This window comes from Pleurodeles waltl, chromosome 2_1 (genome assembly GCF_031143425.1).
Source record: "Pleurodeles waltl isolate 20211129_DDA chromosome 2_1, aPleWal1.hap1.20221129, whole genome shotgun sequence".
Lineage (NCBI taxonomy): Eukaryota > Metazoa > Chordata > Amphibia > Caudata > Salamandridae > Pleurodeles > Pleurodeles waltl.
Window position 1 is genome coordinate 777,463,550 of NC_090438.1, and position 23,800 is coordinate 777,487,349.

The window sequence follows — 23,800 nt, forward strand, 5'->3', positions numbered from 1 at the left end:
CACATTCTAACTGTAACTGTCCATATGTTTTTATTATTCAGTATTAATGATCTCTAGTTGCCCTTTGTGGACCCCCAGCATACTTTACAAGATGGTGGCAGAAATGGTAGATTGTCTACATCCGTTAATAATTACAGGAATTAATACTGGGTTTGCCCTGTTCCAATCCACCATGGCAGATTTAGACCAACACACATCATGCGCCATTGTTGTCCTTGTGTGTGTCTCGGCTGTTTTGTTGGTAGGTGGTGATTGTTCATCATCACAACAGACATCTTCGTTGGCATTCTCAGCAGAAAAGTGCATTTAGTCTGAACTTCCCTTTCACAGGCAAAACTAGTTCTCTCTCTCTCTCCTAATTGCTGCAGGGCTGCGTAGTCAGCAGTTCTTCTGTAAATAAAATATTCAGTCACTCATGACACGGCTCTGAAGTGAACTACCAAATTTCAGGTGTGCCCTGACCGCAGAGCAATTGTGTCACGCGCCAGTGTAGGACAGAAAAAGCAAAATAATTTTTGCGTTCTAAAAATATTCTTTTTTTCTTTAAGGCACAATGGAGATTCCGGAAACTCCACCGGGAGACGAAACTGCTCCGAGGCAGCAAAGTAAAGTTGTCGACGAGGAGGAATGGAAGAAGAAATGGGAGCAAAAAAATACCTCATTTCACAAGGATCAGGTACACAGGTAAGTTCCTGTTAAATGTTCGTTAGGAACTTCGATGTGTTGCCCAGGCTACCTTATCGGCACTCCTACTCCTAGGTTTGTGGGCTGCCTGTTGGGTGAATATCTTGGCCGTTTTTGTGGCTGTTTAATGATCCGGCAGTGGTTCATCGGTTTAGGTTTAGACTGTAGGTAGGTGCGCCGCACGACCACACTTCTCAGAGATTTCATTCAGTTTGTGCCCGACTGAAAAGGAAAGAATGTGGAAGTGAGAAAACTGTGTTTATTTTATCTGCGCAGTCCATCCTTCATAGCTTAATTACTTCCAAGTTATCTGTAACGGTTTTCTTCAGAATTTTTTTGTTTTTTTTATAAGTGGAGAATCTACTTCATTGCAGTTGTATTAAATATAGGAAGAGCACTAAGCTTTACATACCATCGTTAAGCTCATTGCCGACACCTATATATTTTCCAACATTCTGTAGGCAGAAGAAGCGAGACTTTATTTTAAGATTGTTTTCAGGTTCTAAAAGAAGTGACTATCATGATGGCAACATCACAGTGGCTTGCCATCATAAGATCGTTGGTTGATGATATTGCAGAAACTTTCATTATATAGGAGCCCCAGTTTAGAGGGAAGGACTGTGTGCTTTGTAATGTGAGCATTTTCTAAAGTTATAAAACGCACTCTGTATTGTAATGTCAATGAGACTGTCCCAAGTAACCTTCTCTCCTTGCCATGTATTGTGACCGCACTCTGTTGAACTGTTTTTCCTTGTTTTGTAATTGCCCTCTTTATTGTGCAGTCTCTTAGTCTATCTTGGGGAAAGGTGTGTTCATAGCATTGTGTGGTCATTGATACACATTCTCTGCATACTCCAGCCATTTAGTGTTGGGCGTGGACATTTGAAAGGCCTTTTTGGGTCTCTCCTACCAGACAACACATACTGTCTGGTTACAAAAGACCTATTGTGCACTTACAGTGGGCTTCCTCCATGATTCCTTGCTTACAATTGGTTGGCTTTATTGTAACTCCTATTTGCTTGCTAACTATTCAGTGGCTTGCCTTAATTTTCCAGTGTTTGTCCTTTTTTTCTGGAGCATAGCCTCTTTATTAAACTTATGATTGTCTGACTCGTGCATTTCCACTGCTCACTTTTAGGGAACTACTTTTTTTGGTTTTCATTGCGCACTTAGAGAATCTATTTATGTATTGAATGTACACCATTTGACAATGATGAGGCTTAATGCATGAAGATAAATGCGGCTTTGTTGAAGAATAAATGTAACTAATTTACCATCAGTGGTGAACTGTTTTTCTCACACTAAAAATACCATCTTTACAACAAGGTTAACATGAACCTCAGTTTGAGATGAAATAGTAGTGCACTAAGGGGACACTGTCCCCATGAAGGAAACAGCGCTTCCAGTTCATTTGCATTTACGCCCAAGATCACAAGGCAATACCCTAGTGCACATTTAACCTATGAAAAGGGATCATTGTCAGAACACAACAATGAGTGCATTGCCCATCACAATTGAACACCTATGACATTTACCTCATAATTATTGATTTATCGCTCTTGCCACATAGTATTCCACACAGTATTAAGAATGCAGCAAAATCTGTTTCTAGCACAGATTCATCAAAATAATCCTGCCTGCGAAAGTGCACCACAATGTGCCTATTCTTGCTACATAATTTAGATGACCTGTGTTACATAATTTGCTGCATAATTAAGCACTGACGAGTTGTTTGGGAGCTGTCATTTTGGTAATGAAACACATATTTTAGAGAGACCAGTGAAATATTTTCCATATTTCTGAGTCGCTGTGGGCTTTTGTACTGCTGCATTTTTTGCAAAAAAAATGTCTGCCATTGAACGGGGGTGGCGGGACAGGGCTCGACGGGACAGAGGGGTTAGAAAAATAAAGAAAATATAAAAGCTCCTTTGTGGGGAGGCTTGTTCTTCTCCCATCCGTCCTCTTCCTGTTCCGCATTACAGCAGAGCTGTGATTGGTGTGAGCGGCCTGCTTCGCCGCTCAGATTGAGAGTGGGATCCTGTGCATTTTCTCCACTCTGCTGAGCAATACAGCCGGGTAAAGAACATGCAAAGTGCGCATGTCTGTTTGCCGGCCCAACACGGCTGGCCAAACAGTCATGCACACATCTTGGTGCATTGCAGTGCATAGCCCTCCTCCGGCCCCTTCCTTCCCAGCCCAGCCCAGCCCTGCCCTGCACCTTGCTCCCAGGAAAAATAAAACGTAGTGTACGTTATTATCATTTTATTTTACCTTTTTAGCTTTGTAAGCTAACTAAAACTGTACAATTTTTAGGTGTTTTTCATTTTTTTTCTTTCACAGCCATAAACTCACTTTGTGGGTTTTTTCAGTGAATTTCTGTTTTTCTTAGTGGCTAGATACAACTTCTTTAAAAGCAACCCCCCCTTGTTGATGGTCAACTACTGTTGCATTGGGCCTTTAGCCGTGTGCTTCATCAGCAAGGACAGACCCTGGCCTGTGGCCTATGTCTCACTTTCTGGAGTTGGCCAACACCTCTAGGGCCAGATGTAGAAAGCTTTTTGCATGGTGCAAACTGCGAAAATCGCAGTTTGCGCCATGCAAAAAGCCTTTTGCGATGCACATTCACAATTTGCGAGTCAGTACCGACTCGCAAATTGTGAATGAGACTCGCAAATAGGAAGGGGTGTTCCCTTCCTATTTGCGACTCGCATCGCTATGCTAAATTGCTTTGTGACCGCGAATGTCACACTGGTGGTAACCCATACTCAAAAGGGAAGGGGTCCCCATGGGACCCCTTCCCCTTTGTGAATGTTGCCAATAAGGGTTTTTTAGAGCAGGCAGTGGTCCAATGGACCACTGCCTGCTCTGAAAAACCGAAACCAAAATGTTTCGTTATTTTTTTTATTTTGCAACTCGTTTTCCTTTAAGGAAAACGGGCTGCAAAATAAATAAAAAAATACTGCTTTATTTAAAAAGCAGTCACAGACATGGAGGTCTGCTGACTTCAGCAGGCCACCATCCCTGTGAGTGCAGGGACTCGCTATGGGGTCGCAAAATGCGACCCACCTCATTAATATTTATGAGGTGGGTCTTTGCGACCCCATAGCGACTCGCAGTCGGTGTCTGAGACACCGTACTGCATCCGATTTTGCGAATCGGACTTTGCTACATCTGGCCCCTAATGTGTACATCCTTTGTTTGTATGCTGTAGGGGTTGGTAGCAGGCTTGTGCCGCGCCCTATCATTAGCATGCAGACAGTCCCACCTGTGCATGGCTGACAACCTTGCTCAGGGAGATTTTACCACAGAGCTTGATGTGTATCCTCTATGGGCAGCCTGCTACTGCTGTGCAGGGCAGAAGGTGGAGTACAGCTTTCTTTGGCTGGAAGGCATTGGAAACAACTCCTCCACTTGGCAGAGTTCTCAAAAATAATGTTTGTTATAAAAAAAACTGGATTTACAGATACTGAGACGCTGAGGAGGCTACGTGGGTCCACAAAGGGTCTGGGGTTTCTGAATTCAGCCACCGATCCTCCAATCCTGCAAGCAAATTTACATTTGAAAAATTATTTTAGTAGAGGGACCCCAGCTGTCTAGAAGTGGGACTGAGGGTATGCTCACCCTTCCCCTTGTGCCCTGTTTTTTTCCACCATTGAATTTTTTATTTTTCCCAACAGCTTTGGGTAAAGGTGCCCGCTACAGAAATGTTTATATGACAGCTATCCAATCAGAGTGTACAGATTTACAAATATGGTTGCATATACATGAATCAACATAGGACTATGGAGCAAAAGCTCCCCCATCCAATGTTGTGCCCTTATTTTTCTTAAATGGATTTGTGTACCCTTAGTGGATTCCCAGATTTAGGGAATATCGGTAAATTAACAAGATATCTCACCAAACGTATCAATTTGAGTTGTGCCTGACCCCTTCTGTAGCAGTAATTTCTCACAAACTACTATGTAGTCTCTGCTATGGCACAGGAGCGGCACCCCTACCAGCAGCAACAGCTGCAACAGTTTTACAAGAAAACAATAATAAACTATGTTTATTATTGTTTTCTTGTAAAAGGGGCGGGCCGCGGGTAATGACAGGGACAGAGTGCACATGTATGTTTGCCCGACTGTCTTGGGCCGGCCAAACACAGGCAGACAGAGACTTCCACTCTGCCTTGGAGCGAAGCAACATGAAAGCAGCATTAGGATTGGACGCAGAGCAGGCTGGGAGCCTGTTTCTGCAGTTGAGGATCGGAGCGGCGCGGCACAAAAGGTACATTTCTGTTAATATTATCAGATTTTATTTTTGTCGTTATTCCCCCTTACTCTGCCCCTTTTCCCTCCAGCGAGCCACCACTGCAAACTACAAAACTGATTTATGCCAAATCAACAAATGCACGCCTCCTGTTTAATGTTCTAGTTTAAATCCAAGTCTAGAGCAATTCTGTTCATTTGTTTTTGCTGCAGTACAATTTCCTTTTGAAGTTAAAATGGAAGACGCTCTACTTTTGAGGCCCTCCATTCACACTACCTTTATTTTTTACCTCATTGAAAGGAGGTGATGCTGTCACTGACTTTATAATGTATGTTCGTGAAAGTAACTAGTATGTACAGTAATGCATCACATTTTTGTAAATGACATCAGCATACTTTATTCATAGTCCTGTTTTTTTCCTCCACAGATTATTACGTGCACACCTGAATGCTCTTCTAAACAGTAGAATTGGACTCAGGATATTCTTCCCATTGTGTGGAAAAGCTGTTGACATGAAGTGGTAATACACTATCATCTATTTTCACATGCCCATGCTTACAATCAGATTTAATAGATACCAGCAGAAAACGTACCACATAACTTGTGCACCCTGATCTGCTTGAATTATCATAAAGATTTGATTTAGGTTAATTCTAAAAGCATGAACTGGAATATTGTGTAAAATCTCCCATGAACCACAATAATTTTCAAATCTTGTTAAATATGAAGAACAAAGTAATCATCTATCGAGTTGATTTGGGGTTCTGAAGTCAGTTAGTGTTATGCTCGAATCAGTTAGCTCAGCTGCACTTGACTATGTGTAAGGCTTAATTTACAAATAATGCTATGTGAATTGACATCCCTTCTGGGCTTCCCAGCCGTTATAGATAACTTCCCAATAGGACTGACTTGGAGTACGTAAGAGAACTGTAGTGGATGTCTCAACAAGTTAATTTGTGTGTTCTAAGCATTCTGAAGACATTGTCGCTTCATCCTTTGCACTAAGTGTGAGTGGTAAACAGTTAGTGATATAGATACTTGTGATCCTGGTTGCCACTGTTGAAGCAAAGCAACAGTGACAATTTACCTGGCTGTTTGTCAGCATTCCCATTATGTAGATGGTATCCCAGTTTTGGAGATCTAAATTTCATTCTTGGGAGGCATCATTGCCCTTAAATTTCCAGCTGTTTAAATGTAAGGCTTCCGGCAACAGGATGTGTAACCATTCAACTGGAAGTCATATAGAAAGCCATAAAGTCTTCAACCACAGGGAATTGCAAAACTAAAGCAAAAATATATTCTGCTCCATAAACAACATGGCAGGATGTTAGCCCATTTTCATATGGAAGCATAAAAGAGCTTTATCCACAAATTACTAGTGTAACAGTTGTAAGCATGAGAAACAATTACAATTTGTTGAGCCATTATTGGTGGCTCTGTATGCTTTATTTATATGAAGACCGAACTATGTTCAAACTCCTGCATCAAACTACAAACTTGAGAAGATGGTGCCAAGTTCCTGATGTATATCAGAATGTCACCACAAACCTCATATTGGTGATTCATATTCACACTGATTGACCATTCATTTCATCAACATGAATCCTAAAAGAATAATGGTTTCGTTTATTAAATGCTCATACAGCAAAAGGAGAACGTATCAAATGGGAGAACTAATTCAGCAGTTGTTAGTAGTCATAGCTGAATATTGTAACTGACCGTCGTAGGCTTTTTGATCACAGTGTGGTTGCCACTCGATTGTCCAGATCTTGTTTGAGATCTCTGCTGTTCTGTCTACACCTGTTGCTTTTCTGTTCTTATTTTTTGCTTTTCAGTAAAGACCATTGTGTGCAACCCGCACTGCCATTGATGTTTTCAATGTATCCTTCTATCCGACTGTACTGAGCTAGACTAATGCTTTGGCCATCATGAGAAATCTTTTTTTTCCCTTATTTGTGCTGTCTTAACTTTATACAACAGCCATAATATAAGGACCAAAGCCTGTTCAGTTGTTAATGGTGTGCTGTACATCTGTTAATAACAAAATAATCTGTGGACAGTGGCGACGGAGGCTTTTATAGGCCATTTCTGGATTTGCAGCAATGCTAGAGCATGAAGCTCAAACAGACGTCCTCAAACAAAGGGTCATCTGGAATCCTTATTTTTGGTGGTGATTCTCAGTGATGCAGGATTGGTTAAAGAGAAATGGTGATTTTCTTTCCACAGAAAATCCCCTTTAAAAACAAATTGGTTTTGGAAGAAAATCAAACAAATTTACTCTTAGGTTTGATATTGGTTTCTGGCCTGCCCTATTACTTGCCTGTTTTTTTTTCACTTAAACAGCAATGGGAGAGTAAGAAAAGGGTCATTGGAAGGAGAAAAGAGAGATGTCAATTTAAAATTTTAAGTAACAGTAAAAGATCCGTTTTTATGAATAAAAGGGACGCGTTTTAAGCCAACTCAAGGGTTAGAAGCTTCAAATAATGTCTGGGTGCAGATCTTGACATGAGATGCTGCAATGCTGCTTGACATGAGTTGATGTCTTCTGAAGTTTGGCTCACAATATTTCATGGTAAAGCGAGGTGATATCTATTTGGGCCACATCTGGTTTGACATGGCACAGGATGGAGGGCGAGTATAGCTTCCACAGACAATGCAAGTGTATTGCCTAAAATCCTGTGATTGGACGGTGGAGACCCAGACTCGGAAATGTAATGAAGACTTTGTTGGCAAGGGGCTGCTGATCAGTCTTCCGGAAGCATTTCCCTTTGGTAGGTGGCAGGGGCGAGGGGAGAACTGCAGGTTCTGTCAGACAAGTTAAAGGGAATCCCGAGGGGTGGCCCAGCCATTGTTTCTTCCTCGATAACGCTTTCAGGCGGACTGATGACAGCCGGTGAAACACTGACACCCTTGTGCCTTTGTTGTGGGTGCTGCAGGGTGAAAACTACCCTGTTGTGAGGGGCATCAATAGACAAAAACTGTGTCTAGAGAGGAACCTGGAGGGGACATTTCAACGGGAACACCCCAGATTAGTTCTTCAGTTTGTAGACTTTAGAAACATTTATCACCCTTGTTTCAAAGCACTCCTGCCGTGTGGTAAACAAGCACAAGTAAAACTCAACGCTTGATAAAGTTAGTTAAAAAGCAGCAATGGAGGATGTGGAAGCATGAAGGATACAAAACTCACTGTTGTGGTAACAAATGTATTCATTGCAAGGCAGAGCCGGTAAAAATACAATGTATACAACGGAACGACGGTCACAGGCTTCTCCTCTACTGTGGGAACAAGATGCAGCACAGGGCGAACGCAAATATGATCACCACTTCATCAAATACACATAAACACACTTTAAAAAGCAAACACCATTATAATTTGGGCCGGAATTATTTGTTTATATCCTCGTGTTAATCAAATAAAAAAGAAAAGTGGAACTTCTGGCACTGCGACCAAGTCTTGGAGCATTTTCCGATTCTGCTTACAATTATAACTGCTCCATCCAGGCAAGTTTTGTTCTGTGTTTTTCTGAGTCCCTCAAAGGGAAAGAAGGTGCTTACTTATTACTTTCACATTGAGGTGGACGTGCTATTAAATATGATAACTTAGAGCGTAGAACTTACTAAATAACAGATTTAAAAAAACAACAACTTTGTCTATGTACCTCACATGCACAACCTCATGTGTGCCTGCTCCCTGCATCTCACGTATGGCATCATATGCCTGCTCCCTTCAGCACACATGCACAGACTTGTGCGTGTCCGCTTCATGGACCTCACATACAGTGTCATGGGTTTGTTCTCTGTATCTTAGATGCACAATGTCATGTCTGTTTGGTTTGTTCCCTGCACCTAACATGCACATTGTCATGTCACCGTGTCCTTGTACCTCACATGCACAGCCTCAGTATGCCTGATACCTGTACCTCACATGCAGCATCATGTGTACCTGCTCCTCCTTGCACCACACATTCACAGCCTATGTGCCTGCACCTCACTATTGTCAGAGCTTTTTCTATGCACGCCATATGCTCAGCTTCATGTCTACTTGTACCTCCATGACCCAGCACGTGTGCCTGCCTCACATGCAGCATCATATGTGTCCCTCTCAGCACCAGACGTACGCAATGTCAGTTTGTTCCCTGCACCTCACAGTGTCATGTCTGCCTGTCTCTGCACCTCATAAAGCTCCCTCTCTTTCCTCTGTAACTGAACCTCAAGTGCTCAGTTGTTGTGTCTACCTGTTTTCAGCACCCACCACACATGTAGATAGGTATGTCTGCCTGCTCCTTGCACCTCACATTACAGCTGTCTGCTACACCATGCCTCACCTCCAAATGGTGTGCGTCTCTGCACTTCGCAAACCCAGTTCCAATCTGCCTTTCCCTTGGCACTTTCCCCAAATATGCCTAAAGCTGTTCCCAACACATCATAGGTACAGCTCTCCTTGCCTTCCAGTCTCCTGTTTATAGGAAGCACAGCTGCTTTTGCGCCCAGCCTCTGGACATCACACACACAGATACATATATGGCTGTCCCTTGTACCTCATAGGCAAAGGCTGAAGTATCTGATACCCTCATCCCACCCACAATATCCTGAATAGACAGCCCTGATTACGAGCACAGCTCTCTGTTTAAGAACAGAGCGACTTCCTTGCATGTGCAGCCATATACAAATACTAGTCCTATGGTGCACCACCCCTTTCCCAGGACTGCCAGGAACAGGACTTCCCTGAAGATCTAACGAGCAGGCATAGTATGCTGTGGTTATGTTTGAGGAAGGTCTTTTAGAAGCACTGTAATGACATTCTCACTGTATGTTACCAGGTGATGGAGCGGAGCTCTGCTTTCTGATAAAGTAGGCGGTCTATGAAGTTTAGGCACATTGTGCTCCTCCAGTATGGGGACCGAGCAGAGCAGGCTCTTCACCGGCTCACAAGGTCCTTCCTTGACACCTCCGGAAAACCTTCACTTGCACCCTGCAGGCTCTTTCCTCTTCAATTCAAATATTTCTGCACCGGTCCTCTTAGGCTCCCTAGCCTTCTTATCAAGGCTTCCTGCCCTGTGAGCCACGAACACCATCTCCAGCAACTTACAGGCTCCTTCACTTGCATCCTGCAGGCTCCATCACTGACAAGACATAAATTCCTTCTTCGGCACCTCCAAAGATCTTTCCTCTTCACCTTACAGGATCCTTCTCCGCAGTCCTCAGGTTTGTTCAACAGCACCTTATAGGCTCCTTCATTGCACTTCAGACATTTCCTTTCCAGACCACAGGCTCCTTCAATGGCACCTCAAAGGTTTCTTCTCCATCAACTGCCCGAAGAACTAGCAACTGTATATCATTAAAAGTTCAATCTGTATGCTAAAATAAGATATTTGAAATTGCAATAAGCCCAGAAGAGAATGAAATAAGCGATTCTGCTTTGGCCCTAGCACTGCCAGATGTGTAGGAATAGGAGACTGAGGAAGTCATGGTCGAATCGAGGCTGATGTGATAGAAATGAGATAATCAAATACACCCTAGAAAATAGTTTAAAAGCAAAGACAAAAAGTCGGATAAACGTTACAAAATAATGAGGCAATAATGTATCTGAGGAAACATTAAAAATAAGAATAACAAGGATTGTGGGGATAACAATTATCAATATTGTTTGTCTGTGGTGCATGTTGCTTTTACATTTGGTAGGGAGGTGCGCTTTTGTAGGTGTTGAGGGAGGGTAGTGATGGAATGAGAGAACCACTGTTTAGGTAGAACTCACTGATGGCTAATATGTCATTATGGTTCTGTCATGGTTATGTTTTGTATCTGCAAATACAATAAAAATATGTTTTAAAAAACAAAGGATGAAAAGAAAAGTGAAAAAATACATTTGAGATAGGTATCACAGTAGACTCAACAATGAAAAGTCTGGAATTGACAACAATGAATCTATGTGCTCCAAAACATAAACTCCACAAGTAGATCATGGCTGTCTGCATGTCATATCAAAAAAAGAGAGGGACTGGGAGAATAATGGTCCAGTGTACGGTCTCCCAAGACTTGAACGTATAAATAGAAATAGTACACTGTTCCAACGAATAAACCCATGCAGGGTTGAGAGAAGTCAGTGGTTTCAGGAGAGCCCTCAAACATCCACTAGGAATGCCAAGCTTCATCACTAGGCAATCTCCTCGTCAGACCGGTGCTGCAATGTCTGGCGGACCACCCCAGTTATGGTGGTGGTACTATACCGAATATTGTATGGCAGATACACTTAGGTCTGAAACTAATACTGACTGTTGAAAAAAAGTGTAGGAGAGACAGAAAAAGTTAAAATTGGCTTCCAGCCTTAAGCATCACTTTTAATGAATCAGGGAAAGGTTCAGGCCAAGATTAAAAGAGAGACAAGGGGAGTGGATGCGGGGAATAATGTCCCACTGCACTCCACACAGAGGAAAAAGGTAGCGTACCCAATCCTAACGCAATCTGGTCAACATGTTTTGCGTCTCGATGATCAAAAAATGATCCCATGATGCTTCATCAGGACCGTAACAACTACTTCTCCTATTCTTATATGCAATAATAAGTGCTGAGTGGTCACTTACTGAGCGAGGACTATTTGTCAATGTCGATTGGTCAATCAGTCCCCCTGCATGAAAGTGAGAATATAGAGGTTCATTAGTGAGGAAGTTGTTCGGGATGCAAAAGGTGATACAAACGCAGAAAACCCAGGTCCCAAGTGCGGCACAAACGGAAATAACAAAATAGGCTTACCATCACATAGTAGAGAATAGGCATCATAGGAACGCGCAAGCCTCAAACCAAAGAAGAATTACTAGGTGTAAAAACAGCATAGTAATACATGGATTAAATATATATTGACAGGTTACTGCTTAGAAATGCAAAAAAAAGAACAATATGCATAAAAAGTTTCTTTGTTCATTGGCCACTCACATCTAATATGAACAGACACTAAGGAAGGTGAAAAACAGTCCCATCATAACCTTCAGCAAAGGAGCTGATAACTGTCAGACCCCTATCTTAAACATATGGTAGATGGCTGTGCAAGTGGAGAAATAATCTTAAAAGATCCTAAGAAAAGCTGCCGTCAATATCATGTGAACAAAGAAATAATGAAAAGAACAGCATGCAAAAGGAGGACTTACTTTATTCTGTCCTCGGTCCCACGGTAAACCTGCCCTCAGCCGCGCGCCTGGAGACATTAACCCAGCGCGTCGGAGTTCTTAATATACTCGGGAGTTAAGGCGCGATCACTTGCGTCTATATCCGGAAATGCTCAGTGTGTGGTCCGGTACGATTGAGGCAGTAAAAATAAACGATAGACTCGCGTCGAGTAAGACGGCGGCCATCTTACTAGTAGGGATGTTCTCAATAAGGGTCCATTTGAAAAATAGGTGGCGGCTATCTTGGTGGTGAAAAAGGAACACCGATGATGGGCTCTCATATAAAACATCGATGGCGGCCATCTTGCTAGTAGAAATACGAATGTGTACCACAATGTCCTTTTATGGTCACTGTGTAGGGGCAAAAAAGAGAGTGTTGAGCCCAATTGCGGGTTGATGCACATGAGAGTAGCCCCTAAAATGATTAATATATAAAAAAATAAAAGTGAAACAAGATTGTTACTGCAACCAGATGTAGGTAGTAGGGGAACCCGAATACATTGGTCATATAAGTAAAACGTAATGTTAGACAGTTGTCATGTTGGTAAAGTTCAATGTGTTACAGTCCAGTTAGGCTGACAAAGTGCACAAAGGAATCTCATCATTCAGCCCCTCGCTGGATGTCTTGAGTCTGAACACCCACCGTTGCTCTCTTCTAAATAGGTACTTAAGATCATTGTTATTGTGTTTATGCACCTGTAGAACGATCCACCACAAGTCGTCAGGACCATGGTTAGCTTCCAGAAAATGTGAGCTTAGTTTGGTGGTGACACGAGAGCACCTAATGTTGCTCCGATTTTCATTAATCCTCTGCTTCACAGGTCTGGTTGTCATACCGATATACTGTAAATTACAGGGGCAGGTGATCAGATAGATACATTGTCATGTATTGCAATTGGTATGTCTGTTCAGATGCCAAGTACCAACATATTTCAAGTCCAAATGGTCAATTTGTTTCGTGAGGGGGCAAACGTAACAGGAACCACACGGGAAGTGCCCAGTAACCGGGGGTAGATTCCAGAGGGTGGTCTGTTTCAACGTGTCCTCTTGTTGGCGGGGACGCGTATAGACAACCTGATCTTTGATGTTGGGTGACCTTTTAAATGCAAAGAGGGGCCTAGGGATCTGGGTACCACCACTCTGTAAGATGTTCCAATGTTTATTGATGAGTTTTTTCACACTGTTGGACAGGGGGGTGTAGGTGGATACACATGTCAAACGGATTTCTGGTTCCTTAACCACAGGTGCCAACAGTGCCTCCCTGTGGTTATTATGAGCCCTCTTGTAGGCAGGGTTAGTGATGTTCTTGGGGTAATGTCGATTGTGTAGTTTGCATTTCAAGTCAAGAGCCTGAATATCAAATGATTGGACCGAACTGCAATTGCGAGGCAGCCTAAGGAATTGGCCAACAGGAAGATTATCACGCAGGGCCTTAGGATGATGGCTGTTGTACAGAAGCAAGCTATTGCGGTCAGTACTTTTGTGATAGGTGTCAGTGACAAGTTTACCATTATCAATCCTGATCATTAAGTCCAGAAAGGAAACTTGTGTGGAAGAAGTGTGAGCAGTGAATCTCAAGAAGGGGTCCAAGGTGTTGACCCAGTTGGTGAAGAGATCCACATCCTGGAGAGGACCTTGCCAAATGATGAGAATATCATCGATGTATCTCCGCCACAGTTTGATGTTATCATGAAAGAGATTGGATGTAGGTAAAATGAACATTCTCTCGAAGTGGTACATGTAAAGGCAGGCCAGACTCGGTGCGAATGTACTGCCCATAGAAGTACCCCGGATTTGGTGAAACAAAGAATCCTCAAATTGAGAGAAATTCTTTGTCATGGCTAATGTAGCGCATTGCATCACAAAATGCATTGGGTAGGGGAAGACCAGGAACTCTGGAGAAGGGCAGACTCCACAACTCGTAGGGTGGCTTCCTGAGGAATATTAGTATAAAGGGCCTCTACATCCAAAGTGATCAGGGCCGGGACTTGGGTAGTGGAATTGACAGTTTCAATCAAGTTGAGAACATCCTTGGTGTCTTTTAAGAAAGTGCTGGAATCTTTCACCAAAGGTTGAAGAAAAAAATCGCAAAAAGTGGATAGAGGTTCTAGAACCGAGCCAATACCTGATACAATGGGGCAACCAGGTGGGGGAAAGGTGCCCTTATGGATTTGGGAAGGCATTAAAAGTATGGAGTACAAGGGTGGGCGGTATCAAGGAACTCGGCTTCTTTGGGGGAGATCCAAGCATTGTTACGAGCCTCTTCGATCACACTCCTGATATGTGTTTGTAAATCATTGGTGGGGTCATGAGCTAATGGTGCATAGTATGTAGTGTCACTAAGGAGGCGGAGGCATTCGTGCCTATAGTCAGAGGTGTCCATGACAACTATAGCCCCTCCTTTGTCGGCTGGTTTGACCACTATTGACTGATCCATAGATAGAGTTCTCAGGGCCTCCCTTTCTAGTGTGGGTATATTAATGAATGGTTGTTTAGGACGGACCTTGTTGAGGTCTGATAAGACAGCTTTCTCAAATGCCAGAACCTTGCATGGGAGAGGATGGGATGGAGGGACAAAAGTAGAGGGTTTCCTTAAACCCGTGTCCTCCACTGTGGGAGACAATGGTTGGTCCTTAAAGAAGAAATGAAGGCGGATCTTCCTGAAAAATTGAGAGAGTTCACAGTTTAAACGAAAAATGTCCTCAGATGGTGTAGGTACAAAGCCTAAGCCTCTATTAAGGGCTCTTGACTCATGTAACGAGAGTTGTTTACTGGATAAGTTGACCACTAGGTCCTCGGTGGGGGGATCTTGCCCTGACTCCGGGTGACCATTTGTGGTTCCTCTCTGCCCCAATGGACTCTTCTACCTCTTCCTCTCCTTCTGCCTCTTCCTGTGCCCTGGCCGTGGCCTAAAAAAGGCACATAAGGTAACATTGGGCAAGGTTGAAAAAATGGATACGGAGGTTGCCAGAAGAAGGGGTGGTTAGTGGGGTATTGAGGGTGGTTGAAAAGGGGCTGTGGCATATTGTCATCAGTGCTCCATCCATCAGATGAGGAACTACTGCTGTAGTTATGTGTTTTCTTATTGGAAACAGTGGACTCATCTGATGAGCGGGATTGCACATCAGCCTCAAAGTCTTCTCTAATGTAAGGATAGACTTTTTCCTGTTCGAACCTCCCGATGTCCTTTTGCAATTTGGAGATTTTTTGCTGGGTCAGAAACTCTTTGGTCTCATTGAGTTCGGAATTGATCTCAAGGAGACAGCTTTTGAAAGCTGATAAAGTAACTGTTGTTTTTATTGTACTCTCAACACAGTTTATTTGTACAGTAATGGACTCGGCTAGACCTGCATGTCATGTCAGTAAGTGACATCTAACACAACAACTGAAATGCTAACCATCTTTAATGTTTGTTTAGGTTAGCAGATATGGGACACACGATTACTGGAGTGGACGTTAGTGAAATTGGACTAAAAGACTTCTTCACTGAACAGAACATTCCATATGTTGAAGAAGATGTTCCTGCAATACCTGGGGCCAAATTGTTTAAGGTTTGAGTTGTACATTAAAATATAGCTACCTCCACCTGCCTTAAAACCCTCTGATTGTTTCCCTCGCAGTATTTTAAAATTGAAATAGTGGATTTAGTTTACAAGTGTTCCTTGAAGACTGATCACATTTTGCACCTAAATCCCTCCTTTATAGGCTAATTCGCTCTCATTACAATTTGCTTTTTCTTACTCTTCTATTCCCAAATAGTGGGATCCTGGTGATACAGTCTGTGATGGCTCTGGAAACTGATTCTCAGAGCTCTTGAAATTGAGCGGAGGATGCAGCGATTCTAGCTCACCCCCTTCTCCAACATTATATCTGCCCCATTAAAGTAAACGCAGTAAAAGGCATGTATTCAAATACCTGTGTGTGACTAAATTTTCCAAGGGAAAAAACTATGTTTGTAGCATGTCTGGTGGTAGATACACATGCTTTGCATACTTCAGGCGTTTGCAAGTTGTTTTTCATCTAAGAAGAGTCTCACATCAGAGAATGTGATGTGACTCCTCTGGGTGGACACTGCACATAGACATTGACTCCATTTTAGATTATTTGTTTCTGCTCCCCGGATCAGATGTGTTCCCGAGAGGGCCCCAAGTGTCTTGTTTGCTGAAAATGTTTCTTCATCCTGAACAATTCCTTTTTGATCCTGGTGCATTGGCTCTGACTTGTCAGCATTCCTTCATCTTTCAGGCACAGCAATACCTCCAGAGACACAGAAACCCATTGTTCAGATCTTGGGGCAACTGGGTCCCCCTGCCAACCCACTGCCCCCTTTGGGAGACATGTGTCATCTCCAGGCCTTCAACACTAAAGAATGCTGATCGCATGTGGATGATGGAATGGAAACCCTTTCAGATTTACCTCACTGTAATTCCATGCACATGTTGGCGGACCACCATAATTTGTGCACATGTGCTTGTCCTCCAACCACCATGACGCCTCCTGTGAGTTGTGCCCCTCCTTCCGATCCCAAAAGATGCTAAGGTATTGAAGGCACTCTACAAGATGTACCAACAAATGGAGCCCCCAAACATCTTTGGGGAAGAAATTCCCTTCATTGCCAAAGAATAGGAAGACACTGGTCCATCCTGACTCTGTCCTCACAGACCATACACAGCCCGGATACAGTCGACTCTAGTGCATCAGAGCATGAGGATATGGAGGACAAAGACCAGTGGCCCTCATACTAAGACCACATCTAGGGTCTTGGGTATTCTGTTGGGCCCAGAAACCCATACAACCAAGCCACGGCCTTCAACAAAAAGGCCAATGCTGAGGTATAGCACACTCCAGTGGGAGTTGGGTGCAGTGCCCCAAGTAAGGACCCAAACATATGCCCCTATAGGTCCCCATCCACCTTTAGTCTTCAGTTGACACCAGGAAAATGCTTCAGAAGTGAGCAAGCTTCCACCTAAAGGCGTCAAACCCCTTGACTGTTGAGCCCCTCTTGCTCCAAGGGCTCCAAAACCATCTCTCTCACCCAAAAGCAAGCAATAAGGTTAAACCTGCACTTGTGTACAAGACTCCGTTAACACCAAAAAAAGCTTTCCTTGATGCCAAACTCTCAATTGAAGCCTCTGTCAACAGTCAGCTCCAAGGAGGTGGAGTATCCTCCACAGCGCACAGTATAATTTTTACCAGTACTCAAGGACATACTGATGTCTGCTCCAGATAATTTCACAGAGTCTTTTAAAGTGAGAGTAGTTATGCCAAGGGTTGAAAAAGGGTTTAAGCCCTCCTGTGGAGACTTCGTGTATACCAAGGACCAGGTTCCTCCCAACTCTTTAGTAGTCCACACCGCCCAATAACGTGCCTCTGCGTAGTAGATTAAAAAGATCAATAAGGCAGGCCAGAGGGTAGTGGTTAGGGCAGCAACACATTGGTGCATAGCTAATTCTGTTGCACTCCTATCCATGTATGAGAGGGCTCAGTGGGAGTAGATGCATAGGCTTCTTAAACAACTCTCAGGGGAGTATAAGAAAAGGGATGAGGAAATTGGATGTCTACTTCTACATACCCATTCACCCTGCTCATCACTGGTACTATAGCTTTGTGGCAAGTGGACAGCAGTACCAAATCAAAGTACTTTCTTTTGGGGTCACCCTGGCTCTAAGGTTGTTTACAAAGTGCCTCATCATGGTGGTTGTACATCGGCGAAAGGGGAGAATTCATGACTTCCCCTACCTCAACGATAGGCTGATCAAGAGCAGCAGCAGGTTGCAGTGTCTAGCCCACAAACAAATAGCAGTTTTCCTGTTTCGCAGCTTGCAACCCCAGGAAATAGGGAAAGCTTAAATCAACCAGCAAAGAGTGGTCAAATTTTAGCAGCTGCTGCCTCTTTTTTTAGCAGAACTGTCAGCTCACGGTCAGGACCATGATGCACTTTCTAATAATGATGGGCTCCTGTATCGCCTTTGTATCCCAGGCTAGCCTACATATGGGCCCACTAAAGAAATGTCTTGCAGTTCAGTAGTCCCAAGAGGAGGCTCACTTGGAAAATCTAGTGTTGTTTCAGGCCAGGACTCGCCACTCTCTACAATGGTGGCAATCAACAACTTGTTGCAGGGCAGGCCTTTCTTAGACCCCGTTCTGCAGGTGACGATTACCAAAGTTGACTCTCACACAAGTTTCACATCTCAACTACATCACTGTGCAGGGAATGTGGCCCCCTCATCAACTGGTTTGCCATATCAACTACCTGGAACAGATAACCATTCCTCTCACTGTCAAAGCCTCCCTCCAGTTCATTCAGGACAACAAAGTCCTCATCAAGACAGTCAACATGACTACCATGTACTACCTAATGACGGACACTCCCCCCAGGTGTCACAATGCAGGGATATTGGCATCGGGCACTTGGCCACAACGTACACCTCATGGCGGCACACCTTCTGAAGGTGGACAGTGAGTTTATGGACCTGCTGAGACTCTTGGGACCTGCTAAGCTGAATGTTCTCCATTGGAACTTCCAACACTGCAGCACCTGTTTGGCATCCCAGAAAATACACAATGCCCAAACTTTGCTTTCAGGTACCCAGATGAAATGCAGAACAGAGAACATTCATCCCTTTTAGAATTACGGTCGTTACAGCATTCAGGGCAGGTCTCAAGAGGGTTATGCCCCATGTAGAATCTTAATATAGTCTTCACAAGGCTAATGTGGCCACTCTTTAAACCTTTTCACTCATTCCCCCTATGTTGCTGTCCTGGAAGGTAACCTTCCTTGTGGCCATTACATATCTCAGATGCATTAGTGAACTGCAATGGCTTATCCTTTAAGAGCTATTTCTTCAGGTCCATAAAGACAAGCTTGTTCTTAGAACCAATCCATATTTTTTCTTTTGTGTGGTTTCCCCATTTCATGTTAACCAGACCATAGAGCTTCCAGTCTTTTTCCCACTGCCAGATTTGGTAGCGGAAAGAGTGCTGCACACCTTATATATCAAAATAGCTCTTATACATTGCACCAATAGGACTACGCCTTTTGGCAAATTTAACCAGCTCTTCTTAGGCTTTGTAAATGTCACAAAAGCCGTCCCATCATACTTTCAACCATTGTGCGAAAACAATCTACCATGGAGTTGATGCCCAAGTGCAATGTCCACCAGGAGGAGGACTCATATCACAACTTGTTTCTCAAGAGACTTCTCTGAAGAAAAACAACTTGTGAACATCCAAGCCCAGCACTAGAGGAAAGTTGTATGAAAAGCATGAAAGTACAGCACTATGGGGGTCATTTCAACCCTGGCGGTACGGGACACATGAATGTACAGCACTATGGGGGTCATTTCAACCCTGGCGGTACGGGACCGCCAGGGCTGAAATAACAGAAGCACCGGCAACAGGCTGGCGGTGCTTCCAGGGACATTACGAGCGCGGCGGATGCGCTGCGGTCACACCGCCGGGGCCGGCGGTTTCCCGCCACAATGGCCCCGGCAGCGCTGCCCAGGGGATTACGAGTCCCCCTACCAGCAGCCTTTTCCTGGCGGTTTGAACCGCCAGGAAAAGGCTGGCGGTACGGGGAGTCGCGGGGCCCCTGGGGGCCCCCGCACTGCCCATGCCAGTGGAGCCAGCGCCCATGTTGCGGCCCACATCCCTGCTGGGCCGGCGGGTGGAAACTCTGTTGTCAAAATGGGCACCGCTGGAGTGCGGCTGCATTGGCGGCCGCACGGCGGTATTGTAATGAGGCCCTATATGTGTAGTGGATCCTATTTAGTTTTACTGGGACTCAGGAGATTAGCTTAGCCCTTTGGCTTGCAGGCCTGTGACCCGTCTCCTAGTGACTTATAACCTACTTACCCTGCTCTGTTTTAGCCTATTTATTTTATTATTTCTTTCAAGATGGCTGTCCTTGTTTATAGTTAGAGAAATGTTTTTATTTGTGTTATCAGTGCCACTCTGTGAAGGCGCCACTATCAGCATCATAATCAGGTGATGTACATAGGTATTGACATCAGGGGTCCTACATGGTCTGTATAAATACATCTCACACAGACAAGGTTATCAGAGGGATACCTACCAGATGCCATGGACACCATCTATGCTGTACGTCACCTTGCTGCATAATCCAGCCTTTGTTGCCACCACTGAGCCTGACCTAGAGACCTGATTCCAAGGTAACGAGAGTTGGGATGCTATTCTCGTGGACATGGTACTAGCAGATTAGGTTTATCACACCTAGCTCTCCATAGGTTAGAGAGTAGGTTCTCCATGCTAGGGTTTCTGCATCTCATGTTATTGTAAGATGGTGGGGGTCTTTGTATTCACAACTCTCATCTTCACAATCATGCTTCTTTAATTATTCAGTACCCTAATCATTGTAGCTCATGTATTTTACCATAGATTGCAGTCATTTCAATAAATATATTGAAAACCTTCCTGCATTTAATTCATTGCCAGTGTGCGGCTGAGACTTGTTGGTAACGTGAGAAAAGGGTACTCTCCGTTCCACCAGAGTCCATGCGTAAAGGCTGCCAGAAATCACCTTTTACTGTTTAGGATTTTGGTAAGCTAATGCTTGTGATCCGGGAGGGTTTGGCCAACAGTTGTGACTCGTTGTAGGATTGGCCTAGTCACCTAAAGACAAAAGTGCTGTCATCCCTAAACAAGCAGTCTTGCCTAGGAGCGAGAGTCCAACTACGACATACATTACAAACAGATATTTACAAGGTAAGTAACATTTTCCTTCTATCACTTCAAAAATGTCTCAGTTTTGTAAGCATGTGGACTCATTTCATTTTTCTGATTACTGCAGAGCTCTTCTGGAAATATTTCACTCTACTGTTGTAGTTTCTATGATTTTATCAGGTAAGAATCTGAAGTATTTCTTTTAGCATGCAGTTTTAATGTCTGAAATCGCTATGTCATGTTTTCTGTTCCTTGTGAGTTACAGTTTTGATTTTCCTCTGGTTGAACTGTGGCGTTTCATTCTAAATTGCTTGACTTGTAGCTTGAATTGCCTATTGTTACTAAATGACGTTTGCTGACATCTTTGAAACTGGAAATGCATTGAAGTACCTGATGTAAAATAACTTTGTGGTTGCAAACCATGTGATTTGCAAAATGACAGTTTGAAATTGCAAAATGGCATTTTACTAAACCCATTTTGTGATTCAATAAAGCCATAACAAATTGCAAAATGGGTATACTGACTCGTTCTGTTTTGGAAGAGGTGGGTGTAAAAGGGACATTCCTTCCTATTTGCAAATCTAAATGAAAGCATCAATGTTTTTTTTACTTCAATTGCGGTCTCAAACCATCGAAAAATTAACTACTTCTCAAAGGAGGTTGTACCCCATTTGAAAAGGGGAAGTGGTACTAGTTGGATGACTCCCTTTGAGAATTGTGTCTGGTAACCTTGGGAAGCTGGTGGTGGTCCAGAGGACCACTGCCTGCACCTCCATCCCCAATATGTTCACAAACAGGAAACATTTTTTTATAAGCAGCGACGACGGTCTTCTGTTCCTTGTATGCCACTATTATTATGCTTGTGCCTATCAAAGTGGTTGGAAATAGTGACCTGGATAATTAATATTCATTAGGCAGTCTTAATATGACCCCTGCATCTAGAGTATTGCAACACAACCAACTAGTACATAGGTTGAATCACAAAGTCAGAAACAGGTCCAAATGGTCAGTGCACATTTGTCAACCACTATTTGTGAGTGGTTTGTTTCTCCAACATGTTCATGGTTCCTCAAACGAATGAGAAACATAGGTGAAGGTTAGTTATCTGCATGAAAACAGCATCAACTAACACTGTATGCCCATTCTTCGTTTTGAGAGCAGAACATTGTAAAAATAGAAACCCTTTAAACTGCAGCCAAAGGACGTAGTAAACTCAACAACAGCTTAAGTAGCTTGCCCTTCCTTTCCCCACGGACTGCTGCCATGATTTTACGGTCGAGCCTGCGTTGCATGCGCTCGTGCATGCGTATCGCAGCGAGACGCTTTAGTTATTAGAAAAGGTCTCGGAGCCCTGGCGACGTCACGTCAGTGTGTTTCATTGGTTCGTGGGCTTGCCTAGTAAAATCTGCTTGCTTTCATTAGTGGAAGGCATGCACACGTCATGCCTTTTCCGGTGGTTAGCCCTCCTCGAGCGCAGCGACCAAGTACAGAAAACATGCGAGGCTCGCTGTTTTCTGTCGGATCGTGGACTACTTTTTCTCTATTTTCCTAGCGCGATTTTGCTTGGCAGAAGTCGAGCGCTTTACACAGTTAATTTCACTTTTTTTGGGTTACGTACATAAAAGCACTTTTGCCGATAGATGAAAAGTCGGGTTAGGAGTTTACAACGCGATCAGCTCTAACATGAGCAAACGCGAGACCCGTTGCATTGCAAATGCTTGTTTCAGTTACATCTGCTTTCAGGAGGGGAGATGGATAGTGTGCCACCATTTTACAGCAGATGTCAATATGCTAAGAATTACATGAAGTGTGCCAGTGTGTGTCAGCATTTTACCATGGGTTCCCCTTATGCCAAGAATTCCCTTCAATATTCCAGCATCTTGCCATCGGTGCCTCTGTAAGCCTTGAATTATGTCTGTGGTGCCAGGGGAAGACTCACAAGGGTATACACATAAGAACACACACACACAAACAACACACACGTAATGATGCCCATTAACACCTATTCTGACTCACACTCTCTCTCCCTCCGTCACACTGTCTTACACTGCCTCCCACTCTTTCTCAGTAACCCTGTCACTCTCACTCAATTACACTCAATCTCATTTATTCTCACTCACTCCCCATTACTCTGTCTCTCACACCCAGTTGCAGGCATACGCTCACTCACTTATGCTCACTTACATTCACTCACACTGATTCTCATTCAGGCCTTCACCATTATTCATTCTCACTTAATCACTCTCTTTCAGTTGCACTAACTCTTCCTCACTGTCACACTCATTCTAACATTCTAACATTAACTCACTTCTTCTCACTTGGCTTGAGCAGGCTCCTCTATGTACCTCACCCAGCCATCAGACAGATTTACTTCTTCAGCTTGCATCAAGGGTTCGTTTTTTCTAATTATGCTAGTTGTAAATAGTAGATTAACACTTACTACTTGTATAATAAATAAGCAGTGGCAAAGCCAATAGATCATGCCTTTTGGCTGCCACTGCTGTTGAACATTGGGTGCCATTGTTGTTCAGCATAAGCATAAAGAGGAAAATAAGCACTGACAAAGCCTATAAGACTGCCTTTCTTGTGTAAACACATGCATATACAGATGGTCAGAAATGCACAATGATGGACCATTTGGTGTTTCTGTGAGTCCTGACACTTTTTCTGCTTCCTATGCCTATCCACTGTTTGCACTGTAAGCGTGGGAAATTAAGACCTAAAAATAGGAGGCTTAGAAAGAGGCTGGTAGCACGGAGACGCAGCACAAGCAGTGAGTGTGTATTTGTGCATGCCCGTGTTTGTATGTTTTAGCAAATTTAAAGCCAGATCTACGGGCTTTGCCAATGCTTGTTTCACAGTTGTAGTGAACAGTCACTCTGAAGAGTTTAAAGTTGCCAGAAGGATTGGTTAGCATAGATGGGCTGTTTGCATAAGAGTATCTGCTTCTATTAAGGCCTATAGGGTCAGATTTATGAAAAGTGGTTCTTAACATAGTGCAGCGCCACTTTTCTAGCGCCCCC

At 43.6% G+C, this 23,800-nt stretch overlaps 1 protein-coding gene across 3 annotated transcripts in view; it reads left to right on the top strand.

The window, feature by feature from the left end:
- Positions 1-348: 348 nt before the first annotated feature.
- Positions 349-23,800, top strand: part of LOC138259157 (probable thiopurine S-methyltransferase) — a 76,511-nt gene continuing 53,059 nt past the window's right edge. For 2 of the 3 annotated variants that reach the window (XM_069206692.1, XM_069206708.1), the window contains exons 1-4: positions 459-684; positions 5,363-5,455; positions 15,514-15,646; positions 20,905-20,957. In XM_069206692.1, the coding sequence (XP_069062793.1) occupies positions 554-684; positions 5,363-5,455; positions 15,514-15,646; positions 20,905-20,957 (410 nt within the window). In that variant the 5' untranslated portion in view covers positions 459-553. The other variant, XM_069206700.1, reaches the window with a different exon arrangement.